The sequence below is a fragment of the Grampus griseus genome, assembly GCF_964374135.1.
Source record: "Grampus griseus genome assembly, chromosome: X".
Lineage (NCBI taxonomy): Eukaryota > Metazoa > Chordata > Mammalia > Artiodactyla > Delphinidae > Grampus > Grampus griseus.
In genome coordinates, this window is record NC_138999.1 from 115,149,221 (window position 1) to 115,168,254 (window position 19,034).

General features: G+C 41.1%; 1 protein-coding gene across 6 annotated transcripts in view; it reads right to left on the minus strand.

The window, feature by feature from the left end:
* Positions 1-17,909, minus strand: part of PABIR2 (PABIR family member 2) — an 80,394-nt gene extending 62,485 nt beyond the window's left edge. For 4 of the 6 annotated variants that reach the window (XM_082681634.1, XM_082681631.1, XM_082681632.1 and 1 more), the window contains exons 1-9: positions 16,896-17,909; positions 14,675-14,753; positions 10,515-10,571; positions 10,168-10,211; positions 10,029-10,083; positions 9,654-9,755; positions 9,239-9,324; positions 8,422-8,486; positions 5,652-5,748 (exon numbers count right to left, since the gene is read on the minus strand). In XM_082681634.1, coding sequence (XP_082537760.1) covers positions 5,652-5,748; positions 8,422-8,486; positions 9,239-9,324; positions 9,654-9,755; positions 10,029-10,083; positions 10,168-10,211; positions 10,515-10,571; positions 14,675-14,753; positions 16,896-16,993 — 683 coding nt within the window. In that variant the 5' untranslated portion in view covers positions 16,994-17,909. The remainder of the gene's footprint in view (positions 1-5,651; positions 5,749-8,421; positions 8,487-9,238; positions 9,325-9,653; positions 9,756-10,028; positions 10,084-10,167; positions 10,212-10,514; positions 10,572-14,674; positions 14,754-16,895) is intronic. The other 2 variants (XM_082681633.1, XM_082681630.1) reach the window with 1 other exon arrangement.
* Between the last annotated feature and the right edge of the window lie 1,125 nt (positions 17,910-19,034).

Genomic DNA, 19,034 nt, shown 5'->3' on the forward strand with positions numbered 1-19,034 from the left:
TCCTGGAACAGTGCTTTGCACAAAAAGATAAAAAGTTTTGGGTAAATGAAATTATGAAGTTGCCTGAAAAATGGCAGAAGGTAGTGGAACAAAACAGTGAATACGTTGTTCAATAACAACGTATTCTTGGTGAAAATGAAAAATGTGTCTTTTAGTTTTACTTAAAAACCGAAGGAACATTTTGGCCAACCCAATAAAAATGGAAACAGTATATTTCCCAATCCTCCTACTCTATACTTTCTGCTGTCAAATGCATCATTAATAATACCACTTTTAAGTAAGAAGTTTGGAAAATTTAGCTGGCTCTGGTATTTTTTCAACCAAATGGCAAAATGGGTCTAAAATATGAATTATTCAAAGTACTGAAAGAAAGTTGCACAGATTATCTAAGACGTTGGAAAATCAAAAGACCTTTATATTTGCCTTTGGAACATATGTGATTTTCCTCCTGCAGCATTTTGCCTAGACTAATACTAAAATGAATTTACTTTCCTAAAGCACATATTGGCTGGGAAGCCGAAGGACACACTCTCTGCTGCTTGGCAGGAAGAAACAGGCTTAGATTAAAATTTGGCCACCAAACAGATAATCTGAATATAAATACTTTCTTATTCCAACCAGACTTATGGTGAGCCCTGGGTTAAAAGATTCCATTTGCCATAAAACCTGCTTGCTTAGGTGAATCCTGTATTCATTCAAAAACATAGAACGTGACTCGCCATGAAATCTGTCGTCTAATGCTGTTGATTACCTTAAAGAAATAAGCTAATGGGGAAGTTACCAAGAAAAAAAATGAGTTGAACATTTCACTTCATGTATTTTTTCAAGAATATATTTTTTCAAGAATTTCTTCTCAATTATTAACTGTAAACATATATAATTGTGTTTCATTGACAGAAAAATAGCATACTTGCATTTAGTCTCCAGTGCAATTTAAATTCAGAGCCTGGTAAACCTTTAACCAGGTATTTTCACTAAACTAAAATCTAGTTTCTGTTCTAATTAATCTGGCACTACTATACTTGGTCCTGGAAGCAGTGACTACAGGTCACAAATTACCCACTGTTAATATACCCACAAGCAAGACTTAACGTGATTTTGTAATTCCAGAGAGATCACTGTACAAAAGTGATTTTCACTGTGTCTGCTATTAAACCTTCTACCAGGGCTTCTAAAAGCAACAAAGCGTGGTCCAATTTAAGTTTCTCTCTTTTTTTCTTTCCTAGTTTAAGCTCTGATGGAGGTACTAATGAGCCTTAGACTAGTGGCCCAAAGCCAAACAATGGCAGGAAAGCAAAGGACCTAGACAATTCAAATTGGACACAGGAGTACGTGAAACAAAAGTAAACTAATTCATTTCAGCCACTGACTATACCAATTGAGGCAGTATTTGAACCACACCACCAAAAATACTTATGACAGCTAAAGTAGTGCCCTCTGTCTAAAAAAACTAAGGGAGAAAGTATAAGGGAATCATTAAAACATTCAGTGATAAAGTAACAACAAAATTAGGTTGTCCAGTGTGACTCACGCTATCACGCATCTGGTGGAGCCACTCTTGTGCCTTGTCCAGTCAGTAAATTGGGTTCTATCAGATAAATGCCAGGCAGGTAAATGCGCTAGAAATCAGCCGCAGCCCTATCAGTCCCAGCACAGATTTTAGTATAAGGTAAGACTACAGGGCATCCCCCTACCCCTTGGTGTGGGTTAAACTGGTCCATAGGGTTTGTTCTCTACTCTCTACTATCTTACCTTACGAAGACCCAGCATTATCTTGCTGTATAACCTCTAGGTTTTTAAGATCACATAGTTAAATATGACCAGTTCCACTGTCACTTTGGGGATAGGAGTTTTAAAGTATCAGCACATAGGGATGTAACGTACAACATGATCAAGATAATGAACATGGCTATATGTTATAAATGAAAGTTGTTAAGAAAGTCAAATCCTAAGAGGTCTCATCACAAGGAAAAAATTCTTTTTCTATTTCTTTAATTTGGTATCTACATGAGATGATGGACGTTCACTAAACTTATTGTGGCCGTCATTTCATGAGGTACGTGAGTCACATCATTATGCTGCACACCTTGAACTTATACAGTGCTGTATGTCAACTATACTCAGTAAAACTGGAAGAAAAAAATTTTAATTAAAAATACTACTCTTTAATCACCAGAAAAAAAAGTATCAGCACAGAGGTCTAAGCTGCTCACACAAACATCTTCAAGTATATGTGAACATTTCTGTCATAATAAATAATGATTACCTTATTCTTTGTACATGTAACATACTCATGATAAAATTTTCTTGCCGTGACACATACGTTAAAAAAATGTTAAAAATCACTAAGATAAATCTAGTGTAAAATGTTAAAATAAAACCATAAAGGTTAAGTCAGCAGTCCTGTTAACACTAAGGCACTGGGCAGGAAATTTCATGGAAGACTTTTTCCTTTTCTGTAGGAGAAATAGACTATCACTTAATTTTTACTACATGGCTAGCAGCCCTGAAAACTCCTTTATTTTATATGCCACAGATAGCCTTACTCCTAAAAGAATGAGGAGCAGAACAAGAGTTCCCAGCATGAAGAAAAGAATGAAAGCACCATGTAAAGGTGTACTTCCGAGCTATGGTCAAACTCCTGATGTTCATAAGGACTAAATGCAGAATGACGTAATTCCTACCTTGTGGTTAACAAAGGTCCCCAGATTTGCTTGGCAAAAAAAAGAATTCTTAGTAAAAAATAGGTTTATAGGGCTTCCCTGGTGGCACGGGTTCGAGCCCTGGTCCAGGAGGATCCCACAAGCCGTGCAGCAACTAAGCCCGTGCGCCAAAACTACTGGGCCTGCGCTCTAGAGCCCGCGTGCCTAGAGCCCGTGCTCCGCAACGAGAGAGGTCGCCGTGATGAGAAACCCATGCACCACAATGAAGAGTAGCCCCCGCTCGCCACAACTGGAGAAAGCCAGCGCACAGCAATGAAGACCCAACAAAGCCAAAAATAAATAAATAAAATAAACAAACAAAAAAGAAAGATTCAATCACTAAAAAAAAAAAAGAAATAGGTTTATGAAAAGGAGGCCTACTGTTCCTTTGCATAGCAGTTGGCACACCGGACACAAACTCCATGTGGGTCAATACTCAAACTTCACATTTACTGATAAGTTATACTTCAAAGATGCAAGCTTTTAAAGATCATTATCTAGTATATAAAGTTTAAAGTTTTAAAACCCATCTCTTCTTTATGGAGTGGGGCAGGGAACAAACTATAATGATTGAAATGATGAGATAATACCTACTGATGATCTGATACCTTTTCTCTCCCTAAAATGTATAAAAATGGTTTCCTTAGTTATCGAGTAGATTGTTATCCTTGGCAACAGGTAGCTCCTGTCTCTGTCCCCATTTCTAAGAATATGGATCTCTGATCAATGAAGCTGCTTTTAAGATAGGAAAAAAAGTTTCTGCAAAAGCAGAATCCAATTTTACGTATCATGAATAACTCATATTTAAATTCTGTTCATTGTAAGACATAAATGTCAGCAATCTTAGTACACAAGGTGTTCCAAGAGTCTTATTGCGATTGTCAGCTTTAACAGCCTCAGAAGTCCAGATGCTCCAAACTTACTAAAAACATCGCTTGAAAGTTTAATCACCTAAATATCTTTGATACTGAGTTTTGTGAATTTTGAGTAATAAGTTTCTCTTTAATATATTACTTGAGCCATATGTTGGCTTGTTAGCGCTCTATGAGCAGCCACGAATAAAGTCAATCTCTCCAGTGTGAGGCGACACTTTTTGTGTTTACAGATCAGAAGTGCCCTTCATCCCCAATGTTGATGTTCCCAGGGCTCCCACAGCCAGTCACATGTCTACGGAGAATGGAGGTGGTGGCAATAGAAATAGAAGCCTCATGGGAGTTCCCTGGTGGCCTAGTGGTTAGAATTCTGGGCTTTCACTGCCGTGGCCTGGGTTCAACCCCTGGTCAGGGAACTGAGATTCTGCAAGCCATGTGGCATGGCCAAAAAAAAAAAAAAAAAAAAATAGAAGCCTCACAACAGCTACCATCACAGACAGCTTAGGTTGTGCTGCTCAGAGGAGTAAACGTCTGAACAAGGGGAGAGGGCCCTTGGTAAATGCCATATATTCTCTGTCCTTCCTTACTTATTAGTGTGAACCTGTTTCATAGAGTCAAGCACAGTCAGCCTACAGCAATATTTAAAAAAAAAAATCACCTCACCCTGTATGTTTTTAGCTTGGCGAATGCTTTCGTATCATTTAACATGAACTTGGTTACTTGGTTAGTAACTGCGTAAGGAAATCTATTTATAATGTCATGTGCCTATATTAAAACACACTTTACCATAAAAGTGATATGCAGTTTCCACTCAGTATAGAGTTTCACCCACTAGTCCTCTTGACAAGCTTTAGAAGTTTTCTCTTTGCAATCATCTACATACCTGGAAAGACATTCTGTACCAAATTTAGCACATTGAGCTAACAAGGACAGACAGGGATGAGAGAGAAGAGAGACTGTGGGGCTGAAAATAGCCAGAACCATCTAAAAGGCATCTGTTCCAAGGTTAGAATGGTACTGATCAACGAGTCTAATGAGCTAGAATAATCTGTGACTTCTTGGGTCAACTAGAAGTAGAGGTTACCTTGGAAAAACAACGAATAAGTGATTTGGAAAGAAGGAATCGTCAGTCTGTATAACTTATAAGTGGCTTACAGGATTCTTCCATTTAGAGAGCACCATCTTTTTTATTTTAAAGTGAACGCCCTCTGGGGTTCTTAAAAAAAAAAAAAAAAGAACCTTAGCCATCAAATTCAGGGAACAAAAAGTTCTGCAAGGCACTACACAATTGCATCCAGAACATGGGTGCTCAGTAAGTTGACTGAAACGTACTGAAAGATTTCAAAATATCACCTGGCCACTGCTATTATCCCTTTCTCTTCCTTCCTATAAGTATGTTGGCATCCAAGTACTCAACTCATCCAAGTACTCAAATTTGGGTACAGGAAAAGAAGTTAACTTTCGCACAAAAACATGAAAGGGCCTTAAGTCAGACATCTAAACTCGGATGAGTAAGACTAAAAGACTAAAAAAAAGTTATGTGAACAGACCACAGGAATCTGCAAGTGTTACTATTTAAACGAAACCTTAGTTACTATTGTGACGAAACACCCCAAAATTTTCAAAAAGATTTTATAACAACAGATAGTGCTATTTAGAAAATGCCATGCTTAAGAGAATGCTGGTGTTCTCTGCTAAGTTAAAAGGATATAATACAAAATGCAGGCAGAGCAGCTACAATCAAGGCATATTACCCAGGGCAACCCAGAAGCTCCTTCTCATGCCATCCAGCTGTTGACACTCTCCCACACTATTAGCACCTACTGAGAGGCTGACCTAACAGGAGCTAGGCATGAAGGTGAAGGTGCCAAAAAGATACACGCACTTCCAAAGGAAGTCCTGGTGACTTTCAAACGATCTGGTTTCTCACACTGTCTCCATCTCCATGGAGATTTCACCTCTAGGGAGCATGGATAAAAAGTTGAATATGTTTTAAATGATCCCAATATACTTTTGCTGCGGTTCTTTTCAAATACATCATTCCCTAGTATCCTTTGGATTTTATTTCATTTTTTACCATGAACTGAGATCAGACAATTGTGCAGCCTCCGGAGACAGCATAGTGGTAGTGCCTTGGAAGAGCCTCTTGGGCTGGCTTTCGGTCTCCATTTCACCTAAAACAGAAAGAGATGATGCTACCATAAAGCAATTTTACAGATACAGGCTTGCTGCTAAAATGGGGTGATCTTTGTTTAACCAAAGATCGGAATACTTCAAACTGTTACTTGAAAGCTATTTTCCCATGTGCTTTAATGTAGAAGAAATATACTGCCACATAAACTCAACTAAAAAGTCAGCAGCCGGGGCTTCCCTGGTGGCGCAGTGGTTGAGAGTCCGCCTGCCGATGCAGGGGACACGGGTTCGTGCCCCGGTCCGGGAAGATCCCACATGCCGCGGAGCGGCTGGGCCCGTGAGCCATGGCCGCTGAGCCTGCGCGTCCGGAGCCTGTGCTCCGCAACGGGAGAGGCCACAACAGTGAGAGGCCCATGTACCGCAAAAAAAAAAGTCAGCAGCCCTAAAAATACCTTCTCATTTATTGTATGTAGTCTGCTGCCCATATAGTCAGGTTCTTTAATAGAAAAGTAGAACACTGATTGCATTAGGCAAAATGAATCAAGACTAATAACTACAGCAGAAATAAAGTATCCCCCAAGAGCTGAAGCTCACGGTGAATAATAATTTATACTAGATGATTAGTAAAGACTCTTGATTTTATATATCTTAATGTCAGAACATTTCCTGAGTTGAAGTCAAACGGATTCAAAGGCATGCAGTCTGATAAAGAGCATATAAATCAAAGGTTGCTTTAGGCTACTTAGTGAAAATGAAGATTAGAAAATATAAGTTTGAAAGCACATCTGTAACCGAAAGCAATTATTAATTAATTCACAAAATTGATGTTGTACTGGCTACTTCAATCCTACAGATTTTCTCAGAACTGGGAATGGAAAAACTTTGCATCAGAAGAAATAATGCTTAACATTTTGCCACTGGGAGTGCACAGACTAACAACCCTAAATTAGACAGAAAAGCCCCTTTCCAAATAAGCTATGATTTAAAACATGCACATACCTTGGTTTCAAAGCTCTTTATCTGAGCTTTAAAACTGAACGTTAAAGACAATTTAATTCATGGGCCTATCTACACTCCATTAAGAAATGAGCAACCATGAACTTAAACCTCTACAAGATTCTTATGATGGAAAAAGATCAAGGAAGAACAAATGCAACATTCATTTTTCCCCATATTATTAATTAATTCATATTATCTTTCCTCTGGAGCTATTCTGAAAATTACTGCAATTCAAGAAAGGTTATGTTTTCATTTGCTTTTTTCCATGCTTTAACATGCGGCTTTTCAAAGCTGCTGCCGGGCTTTCAACACCTCATTAGCAAAAGACTTTAGCCCTTTTTAGCAAGGAATCCCTCCATCTGCTGGTATATTTTGGAATAGCTTTGAAACTGAACAACCATATTACATTCCATCAACTTCCTACAACATATTTAAAATTAATACTAATAACTATACTAGCTTTAATTTCCAAGTTTTATTTTCACATAATAGCTCCTGAGAAGGTTCTTCGGATTGTAAATAATTCCTTGCAGCGTTAAGGAAAAAGACTATTAGTTTATAAAATAAAATTTATTCACTAAATACAAATATTGTCACTGTATCAGCATCTATTCCCCACAGCACACCAGCTTTAATTTTAAGTTGTCTGAAATATAGCACTTTTTGAATCTGTGTATGATGCTATACCACTGGAAAGTCTTCGCCGAAGCTGCAAGTATCTGTTTACCTAACATTAGAAGAGTTGATTTGTTTACTAGCTTCAGAGGTGATCTGCACAAAAAAAACCACTTACTGAATTGCTTTTTTAAAATGATCATTAAAACTCTCATTTAAAATGACATCCAACACTTGTAATCATGTGGTCATATCCCCAGGAATAATGACTAAACCCGTGTTAAATTTCTTTGCCTTTTTTTTTAATAGACTCCATTGGGTGCCCTCTATAAGCATCTAAAACTAGCACTGAGTGAGATCATTTTCGTTCAGTGCTTTGTGGTTTAAAATAAGGTAATTAAGAGAGCACCCCTTGGGAGTTTGGGGTTAGTAGATGCAAACTATTACACATAGAATGGATAAACAACAAGGTCCTACTGTAGAGCACAGGGAACTATATTCATTATCCTGGGATAAATCATAATGGAAAAGAATATAAAAAAAGAATGTCTGTCTGTGTATAACTGAGTCACTTTGCTGTACAGCAGAGATTGGCACAGCATTGTAAATCAACTCTACTTCAATAAAAATATTAATTTAAAAAAAATAAAGTGTATTTCTTATAAACCACACACACAAAAAAGAGTACCCTATCATATCAAAAACCCTATAGAGACTCAAAAGGGAGGCGTCATTTGGTGGTGACTTATATTTGAGCATACAGCATGTGTATGGACTTATTTGCTATGACATTAACACATATTTCTGCAATGTATCAACTTACATCTCTTTTATATTCAGATCACTGAGAGGCAAAATTTCTGGAATATATATTGATATTATGAATATCTGAATAAGATTCAGTTATGAAGTATAAAAAAATATAGACAGTATCAAATAACTAATTCCCAGAATTTAGAATCAGTAAAGCATACATTGGAAAGAATATTTCACTATTTCTTTAGAAGAAAGGAGTCATGCCTTGAACTCATTTCAGACAGAAATGCTAATTTGTAACTCAAGCTGGACTATGTTTAATAGCAGAAGGGGATGACACATACCTTTTCTTTTAAGAGGACCAAGAACACTGGGCCTAATGCACTTGACTGGACTCTGGCTTCTCCTGCTTTAAAGAATAAACAAACAGGATGACATTAAAGTACTTTTGGCAAATCAATAAAATTGACGAATACATAGGGAGAAATGGACAACGTCTGTGTTGTAGGTTGAGTACGTGATCTGACCTGGCATATGACAATCTGGAATAACATGGCATTTCAAGCTATTTTAAAAACTTGTTTTCTGGGCTTCCCTGGTGGTGCAGTGGTTGAGAGTCCACCTGCCCATGCAGGGGATACGGGTTCGTGCCCCGGTCCGGGAAGATCCCACGTGCCACGGAGCGGCTGGGCCCGTGAGCCATGGCCGCTGAGCCTGCGCGTCTGGAGCCTATGCTCCGCAACGGGAGAGGCCACAACAGTGAGACGCCCACGTACAGAAAAAAAAAAACAAAACACTCGTTTTCTAAGACAAAATATCCACAATAGTTTAAAAAAAAAAGGATAAACCTTATTAATAAGTTGTTTGGGATTTTGACTGGTCTACAATTAAAAAATTTTTTTTCCTTATCCTTATAAAGAATATATTTTCAAGTGTGTGTGTCCCCTCTGAACATAAACTGGCATAAGCCTCAAAAAAATAAATATGGTAAAATGTTAATGGCAGAATATATAGGTGGTAGGTATAGGGATGTTCACTGTGAAATTCTTTCAGTTTTGCTGTTTGAAAATTTCCATAATAAAATGTTGGGGGAAAAGTTCACCAAAGAGACAAATTTAATGAACAGCCTTTCAACCACATTTAAAAAGGAGGTTTACTTACCTGGAAAAGCGTCTTGGACTAGGAACGGGACTTGGTGGTAGCCCGCTGCTGCTCACAAACATTTGTAAGGATGGTGAAAAACACTGCTAGGGAAAAACATATTAAAATACTTCTAGTGCTCCAGTTTTCAAAAGGTTCTTATCAAAATGACAACAACAGCATCCTCAGAATTGCTTACCTATCTGTCTCTCATACATGTTTATGAGAGAATACATAGATAGATAGACAGATGGATAGATTGATAGATTTTTTTCAAATTACTACTATAGACTTTTATTAATTTTCCTTCCAGTCATTGAATTCATCAAAATTGAGGTGATGTGTGTGTGTGTGTGTGTGTGTGCGTGTGTGTGTATTTTAGAGAGTAAACAGGTCAGTGTGTGAAAGAGAGTTAATATCTTGTCAATGAACCTACCTTTCCAAATCCTCTGGTGGGTGATGGTGCTGGAGAAACCGGAGTGAAGTCAATCCTTTTAGGAGAATATAATTTCTCTGGCTTGTCAAAATCACTATCACTCTGTAAATAGAAAGTGTTATTTCCTCATAATTCACAACTCAACACATCACAGTTCTTCTTTACTACACAAATAGGCCTACATTTTTAGAGCAGAAATGTATAGACTCTAAAAAGTTGCAACCTCATATTCTGGTGGGAAAGCAGAGATCAAAAACACTGAATTCAAATGTGGAAACAGGAGGGCAAGAGGTAAATGAAAAAAATGAATGAAGTCAATGAACGATACAGCGGGTTCTAGAAAATAAAAAACAAGCAGATATGTGAAAACTTTACCAGGCTCAAGCTCTCATCCCATGATTGGCTTATCTGCATTGCAGTTTGCACTTCTCTAAAACAGACAAAAATGAATGGCCATTAGTGCTCATAAACAAGACATACCTTTGGCCACACCCTGTTCTTGTGAGGCACTAACCTTTCATGTGCAGTTTCTCTGTTCATCATATCCATGCCTTCCTCCTGCAAAGGCAAACATGTGCTGAAAACATAAAATTTAACCACACAGTTCTCTATTTCAAAGAAAATGAAAAGGACTTTTCTGCCTCATTTGACATCATCACAGTACACCGGGACTGACATTTTAAGACTGTCAACTGTGCCACATCTGTATTTTATCTGCCCACTCAGAAGAATTTGAACCTGTCCACAACTAACCAGAGTGGCAGCCTGACTCATTTTTAATATCTAAATCTGCAAAATGAAAATAAAATCAAAATGTAAAATGCAGAAAATTACAGATCTGAGCCAGTAAGTAAAATTTACCCTTTTGATTTGAAGCAGTCTGCTGCTAGGAATCCGATTAGGTGAGGGTGACAGCAACTGGAAAGAAGAAGTAAACATTTACTATTTTCTGAATCACAAAGCAGCGGCCTGCTGTCAGTGCCAGTGTACAACCTCTTCCTAGATAATTTTTCATATTCTTCTTAGAAATCGAGCTCTTTAAATCACTGAACATTAATGCACTAGAGAGGCAGTACATTCAGGGTTTTTTTTTGATCACAATGTAATTGATAAAGAAATTTGGTTACAAGAATTATGACTGATTATAATTTTAACCCTTGAAAACCTTCATCTCTGGCAAAAGCCAAGAAGCAAGTAATTGTGCATTTCCTGGTTGGAAAACAATGCTTTAGTCTTCCTCTCCTAAGCAGGCAAAGGTAAGTAAACTGAGAGCCATTCAGCAACTAACGTTTCAACATTTTATCCTATTTGAAATGACCCATGAGTACATTCAGTCTTTAGAAAGTACACCAGGTGTCCAACCTCAAAGCACCATCTGTCGCTAGACAGGCACTGACTTTAACATTTTTCCCAAAATGAATGCAGAGCCGTGTACGTTTATGTAAAAAAAGACTCCAGGTCTTAGAAATAGCCATTACCCCACTTATCTAAAATAAGGAACTCTATACGAAGGGAAAGCAAAAACACTGATTCTATTCATTTTTATTACCAATGCACTGACAGAGGAAGACAAGCAAATAAGCCCAATATAATATATTGTCTATGATTAATGTTTATCGAAAACACTTTAAAACTGCAATAAGGAGATTTTACTTGCGTGATCTAAGTCAATTCTAAAATTCGATCACTAATGCTATCACCACAAAGCTTACTAGTTCAGAAAAAAATCAATGTAGAGGCAAGGTGCATTTTTAAGATAACTGTTGCTTTCCCTTAGATCATTTTTTAATAACGCAAAGATGAAATGACTTGGGGGCCAAATTATGTTCCTTCAAAATCATCATAATCTGATCATGAAATGTAAGGTACAATTTATATCAACATCTTACTCAGTTGCTGGTTGGCGAGGGGGAGAGTCTATAGCCATAATGTAAACAACTGCTATTTATTCCATGATGAAATGAAAATGAATCTGTAATACTATAAAACCAAATATGACAATTATCCTGCTACAAGAGACCCTATCCTATTCAAACTTTTAAAAATACTCATGTAGTGAGCAGTATAAAATGGTGATGATAAACTGCTCTAAGGTTTTTAGGCAAAAGCTAATTCTGGTGAAATTTTTTTAAAGTTATCCACTAAAATAAGATTTTACCTCAAAAGATATCCCTTCATTTCCCACCCTTTTCTTTTACTTCTTCCTCTCCTAGGCTTTGAAACAAGAAAAACTTTACCAGTAAATTCCTTTCCAAAAGTATTTTTTTCCATTATGAAAGTAATATATGTTTGCTGGTGAACTCTTGATAAGGTCATTTGAAAAATGCTAAGCTACTAGGCAAGTAAATAAGGCAGGAAAGACTCCATCAGGATACTGTGGCAGAGAGCATGAACATGTCAGTCAGGGAACAGAAGAAACCCCAAAGGCAACGAAATAATCAGGAAAGCCAAAGTACGGATTGCCAGAAGCTGACTGTGGAGAAAGCCACAAGCTTAGATGGTACATCTATATCACCCACAACTTGTCGATTTGAGACAGAACTGGAGAGTAGACCCTCAAGAGGGACAGAGAACAGCAGAGCTGTGTCCAGTACCAGCAACAAGAGCAATGGATGGGCTGAGCAAAAAGCCAAGAACCTCAAGGAGGCGCCAGTTAATGGTGTGAAATTAGAGCAAAGGGCTTAAATGGGACCAGAACAGAGGCCCCTGACACTGGGGACTTTAGCAGCACGGTTTTTAAATGGAGTTGTGGTAGATGTAGTGAGATTATAAACTGGCTGAATTGTTGGCAAGGAGTCAGAGGCAGTTGAGTGTGGATTAAACTTTGAAAAAGCTCGGAGAGGGGAAGGGAAAAAGGGAAAGACAGACGTATGAAAAAGAAGAGAAGCTTGTCTTCCAGATATGAGATGTGTGAGCCGGGAGAAGAAGGTGGGAGGGAAAGAGCCAGCAAGGAAGAGACTGTGAGGACACAAGATAGAGCAGAGACGACAGACTAAGCAAAGGCACAGGGGAGTCCGACAAATTCCCAATCATTAGCAGGAAGCACCCCATGTGAAGGGAAAGACGCTTCCAGGAGAAGAAAGCTGCCGGTTCTGGAAGAGAGGTGTCTGCCTTCTCTGAGAAGTGAGAAGGGTCATCTGCTGAAAGTGAAAGGGGGTGAGGCAGGATGATTGTTGTTTCTGAGAAGATTTCTAAATATTGCTTTGGAGAACAGCACGGGGCCACTGGCATCTTGAACCCACATGCCTGGAAAGAATGTTATCTTTTTTCCCTTCAAACGACCAATTCCTCTTATTTCTCTACCCAGAATAAAGGCAACACTTTTCCCCCTGGTCACCAAGAAACAAAATCTCAGTCACTGCAGTCCTCTTCTCCCTGCCTTTCTATCTAATCAGTTAATAATGAAGGTCCTAGTTCTGCACATCTCTTTCTTCAGCCCCGCCCTCCTCCCCCCCAGCCCTTTCCATTTCAGTCTGCATGCATTTTAGTAGAGCCAGAAGAAAGGCTATTAATGAGAGATGCACCCCGCCAGAGTTGATAAGAATCTTCACATCTTAGAAAAGAGCCAAGTGAAGTTCAGAGGGGCAAAATCATTTTCCCTTCTTTGCTATGCTGTTGAGATCAGAACACGTTGTAGAACATATAGAAACATTTTTCACATATACAGCAAAAACGAGTAGTTCTATGTTCTAGTATGCTCAGGGAAGAAGGGGCAGTAAACGAAATCTCCAGAGAGCTACCATTTCCCCCTTGAAGTATCTGTAGCCACTTCAGCTGGAAATCTTTCTTAAAAGTGTTATATTCCCCACCCCCATTTCTTAAACAGATTTGACCAAACAGAATGGCACTGGAAGATCTCTATTCTAATCCCAGCTCTGCCACTTACTAACTGTGTGATTCGGAGCAAGTTACTTAGATCGGCTGAGTCTTAGCTGTTGCCTCTTTTAACTGGGAAAAACATCTTTTCCCCTGCCTACTTCACAGGGGTTGCTATGAGAATTAAATGTGTGAAAGTACTTTGTAACATGTAAAATACCATATGAGTGTAGGTATTACTATAATTTAAGGAAAGGTTAATGACCCAGGTATCTGTAGGAACATCAATTATTTTACAGTTCAACGCCAGTGACACCCTCAGGGTCTATTAACAGGCTCTCAGCCCTAAGACCAACCCACGGGCTGATTTTGTAAGAACCTCTGTCCGCTTTTCAGTTTTCCCCTCTCCTCCCTTGCTGCTAATAAACCTTTAACCCAAATGTACCTCTTCTGATTTGCTGCTTCTCACACACTACTGGGTTGGAAGCTTATTATAATTGTGCATAAATATTAGATGATTCAGAGGTCAGAGAGCCCCTCCTATAAATAAACTGATGAACCTTTGTGCACAGTCTATGGAAATCTGGTTCAGCCATTTAGAGGTCTATTTGCTTACATCTCATATCTTCCAGGGCACTGCAATTACCGGATAAGTGGGCTCCACATGTGAAGGGCTACTATGTAAAAACCTCAACATAATTTCTCCCAACACAACCAACCAACTAAAAAATTGTTCCCTGATGGCTCTGGCTATATAGACCAGTCACCATCAGCACCTCTACTGGAATACAAATCCAAGCATTTTCAAATAGACTTTACTTTGAATGGATAGCACTGTCCAACAAAAATAAACACTCTGCTACCATATACATGATTTTTGCATCCTAGGACAAATAAAGACCACTGTTCTCAGTTATAATTAGAAGTTAATCCTGACTTACCTCACTACCATATGCAAGTAGTGACAAAAAACAAGGAACAATGTTTAAAAATACCTAGTCCCACAGCCAAGAAAAAATTCTAACCAGGTTTCCTTTTTGCACCAAAAGCTAAAAATAGCCATAGCATAAGCAGTAAACAAGACAGGTAATATCATTTGTTTCTTTTGTAAGCAATGGTGCAGAGCACATCATCTCAAGAAAGAACTACATTTGCAAGTGCTTCCCCCGATCCCAACTACTGATGATACTTACTCCTATACTTACCAAGCTGTGACGGCTCATGATGGTTGTACTATTCCTCCGAGTTCTAAACATGTAAGGTTGAAAAACCTGGGAAAGGTCACTGAAAAATAAAAGATAAAATGATTAATGTCTTCTCATATAAGATATCCTTCGACTGTATTAACGCCAGCTCTCTGGTTAACAGTGAAATCGACAAGGGCTCCTCATTTCATACAATGTAGCACTTTCTCACCGTCCTCCTCCTCTTCAGAGCTTCCGGAGTGGTGTGCTGTGGATTACAGGTTGGCTGATACTGATCTCCTCCGGCTTGGGGGCCGGCTAGGAGAGGTATGGGGCGGAGCTCCAGACTGGTTGTCTCCAGCTCCTTCTGGGCAGAACTCACGCCCCCAGACCGGTTACCACCAGACACTGGCAGCCTCATCTGTTTACCCCAGAGGACCTACCCGCAATTGTTACTGCTTTCTACATGTGCTGTGACTTGCGAAGGGCTGGGGAGCCCTGATGTCCAGTGGGAGCCCTATCAGCACATCTCCCACTATTGCCCTAAACATGTGTTCTACTTTGGAACCCTGCTGTCCAACTACATCAGCACACCTGCAATCTTGCTACTGTTGCCCCTTCTGCCTCAAATGCCTTCCCTCCCACCACCATCTGTCCAAACCCTTCCTCTCCTTCAACACCCATCGAAAATGCCAGACCCTCCACAAAGCCCCTCTTCATTCCACAAACCTAATGCGATCATTCCCTCCTTTGCATTGGGTGGGAGCACAATGGGAAATCAGATGTTTCTTGAGACACCGACTTTTTTATTAAAGGAAAGTGTGCATGTGGTTTAAACCCCTTGGTAGAGGTGTTTTGGTCATCCCTGCAGTCCCTAGCAGAGTGCCATGCCCAGGACAAGAGGTCAAGAAGGATTTTCAGGGCTGAACTGGATTGGGCTTCAAGGGACCGTGGAGATCACCTAATCCAGCTCTCTGAAATTTTAAATGAGAAAACAGAGACTCAACAAGGCTAAGTGACTCATTCCTGATCACAGCCAGTTAGGGAGAAAACTGGGACTAGGCCTGGTCGCCTCACTCCTTCTTCTGTGGCATCATGCTACCTTTCAAATAATTACTTAAATCATGATTCAAAAAAACCCAGCATGTTATTTCTACAACAGTCTAAATGCAGGTCAACAGGCTCACCCCAGTCCCCAGCAATTGCTTATGAGATTCAAAAAGACAACCAGAAAAGACCAGTTTATTCCTATAGTGTCAAAAATAAATGTAGAGCTGAGGACAGCATTAGAAAAGCAAAGAGTCACTCCACCATTCCCTCAGTTTTGAAATATAAAAAAAAGGTGAATCTGCTTTTTCCCTAAAATAAAGATATTATAATCAGTTTGACAGACAAGGATTACCTCTTCCTTCGCCTTCACTGTGCCTGATTAGTGTTTTTGGCTAATTCTACTCCCATCCCCTTTTTTTGGAGTCATTCCATTTCTACAGGGTCTCACGAATTGGCTCTAAGATGAATTGCCCACTTACAAAAAGTGAAATGTAATAGGCTCAAGACGTCTGCCAACCTAACCTTTACTATCACAAGAGTCTACCTTAAAATAGACCCTCTGGTGACTTAATTCACATGAAAACACAAGACCTTACGCTAAAATTCAAGGGTCAATTCTTTCGATTATTTTCCAAAACCTGTGCTTTCACTGACATGCCACCCTTCTTTTTTTATTGACCAGAATGCGTTTCAGGCAGTTCTAGGATCTGAAAACATTATGACAAATCCCAATCACTTAATAGGACATGAATATGCCATTTAATTACAAGTTATTAGATAAACTGTGATTTATTGAAGTAAACCTGTGTTAATGCCAGGGTTCCTAAACTAAGCTTAGAAATAGCAACTCTTAGACGCAGGTGTCAAGTTGCAATCCTAGTTCCAGGGTCTTCAGTCTGACATTCAGTGGTGTAAATTAGGCAGGGCAAGCAACTTGTTAGAAGAGCCAGAAGCTTCTTGTAGTTTCTTTTACAGTGGGCCAACAGAGCCCCAGGTAGAGAGGGCCCCCAAGTTTGGGGTCAAACTTTCACTCCACCTTGGGACCCAAGTTACTGTCAAGCAAACAAGTCCCCACCCCCTCAGCATGGAGGACCCAAATGAGCTCCAACTCTCACTTGAGGGAAGGAAGACTGCTTGCAGGGGGTCGAGGAGCCCCTGAACCCTGCACTCCATCCTCCCCAACCGTGCTCACCTGAGCCCTTGGATCAGGGGAGCGCTGTTGGCTCTCCTCAGGGTGACCCCATCAGATGTGTCAGACTCCAAGTCCAGCTCCATTTTCTCCTGAGCCATGTCGGAGACTTGCAGGCAGGCACGGCGGACAGTGCTCAGCTCCTGGTGCTTAGCTATGGACTCCCAAGACTCTCACTGCAGGACTGAGCTGCTGGGGACTGGCAGTTGGGGGCGGGGGCTAAGGGGCGGAGGCTTGGGGGCGGGGGCGGAGAAAAGCAGGAGAGGAGGAGGAGGGAAGGAGGATGAGGATGAGGGAGGGGAGGAGGACGGAGAGGTCGTGGTGGACGGTGACAGGATAAAGGAAGAGGAACGAGTAAGGAGAGGGATGGAAGGAGGAGGTAAAAGAGCAAGAGGGAGGGAAAAAGGTAGATGGAAAAGCAGGAAGACAAAGAGGGTAAAAGGAGGAGGACAGAAGGGGGAAAAGAAGACGGGGGAAAGGAGGAGGGTAGGGTGGAGGGAAAAGAGGAGCGGGGGGAGTGAAAGAAGAAGGACGAAGTATGGGGAAGAGGAGAGAGAAAGGAGGGAGCAGAGAAGGACGGGGGGGAAACTAGGCAGCGGCGGCACTCATGCTGCTATCTTTTGGCCAACGACCTCAAGCGGGGCCGGGCTACAGACACCCCAGCTGCCCGGGCAGCACTAGCACCGAGGAGCTGACAGTCGGGCAGGGCCCGGCCGGGCAGCCTCGGAGACTCCAGCTCCCCATGCTCGGGGACCCGGTCCAGTCCCCCATGCTCCGGGACCCGGTCCGGAGGCTCCTCAGCCCTGCGATCGGTGCTTCTCCTCTCCTCGCCCCCCCTCCCTGCCTGGAGGACAGGTGGGGGGTTCGACCAGCCGCCGCCGCGGTGCCTCCTTCTCCTGTCTTGGGTTCTAATGGCCCAGGGGAACCCCTCGGGGCCAAGACCAAATTCTACAACCTGCCGCCTCTCACGCCTCAGAAGCGGGAACCTCCGCCGTGCCAGGTCTTCCGCGTCCGGGGACCCATCGGGTCCTGCGCACGCGCCCAGCGGCCGCGCCAATGGGCCCGCGGGCACGGAGCATGCGTGGGAGCCCCGCCCGGCAAACTTCCTCCAAAGGGGAGGAGCGTTTCCAGGGAGCCCGGAGCCTTTTTTGAGTGCATTGGCCCGGGGACCCTGGCGCCCGATTTTGAAAAGGACCAATCGTTTGGAGATACTGGAGCATCATCTTTGTGGAGGATTTTGGGCCAGTATTCATGGGAAAAAGAAACACGTGGTTTCCACGTTTTTTCGCTCCCAATTCGTATGCTCTGACTTATGTGATCCTCGCTCGTTTCTTAAATCCCTCGACTTTGTTGGTCTCTGTCTGGAGGGGCAGATTTCTTTTTCAGATCATCCATTTGGATGCACTAGGGTTGCAAAGGGAAGTGAATAAACAAAAGCAATGGGGTAAAAATAAAGTGAATCTAGTGAGAGTTCATATAGTTAGTGAGAAACACTCGTCTCCATTATACAAGCACCTTTCGCTTCAATGATATTAGGTAAAGTCCTGACGAACAAGTAGCAGAACCAGAATTCTTGTGTGAGACCTGGAATTACTTTTTTTTTTTTTTTTTGTGGTACGCGGCCCTCTGACCTCTGCGGCCTCTCCCGTTGCGGAGCACAGGCTCCGGACGCGCAGGCCCCAGCGGCCATGGCTCACGGGCCCAGCCGCTGGCGGCATGAGGGATCCTCCCGGACGGGCACGAACCCGCGTTTGTTCGGGGCACGAACCCGCGTTCCCTGCATCGGCAGGCGGACTCCCAACCACTGCTCCACCAGAGAAGCCCTGGAATTACTTATTTTATTGAACACCTGCGTAGCAGTTACTGTGTGCTAGGCAGTATTCTGAGAGCTTTAGAAATATTAACTCATTTAATCCTCACCACTTGAATGACCCTGGGAGAGAGATGGCCTCTGTGTTGTGTTAATCATACATACCTAGAAAATACAGGAAACTTAATAACCAGGAAATTTAAAATAAAAAAATTCATCTTTTGCAAAAATAATTTTACCTGCTTCTTCAACTCAGTTGTACCATATTAAAACTTGCCAAGCCTAATCGTCATTTTAATCCTCAATATTTATGTGTTCTGACCATAATAGAG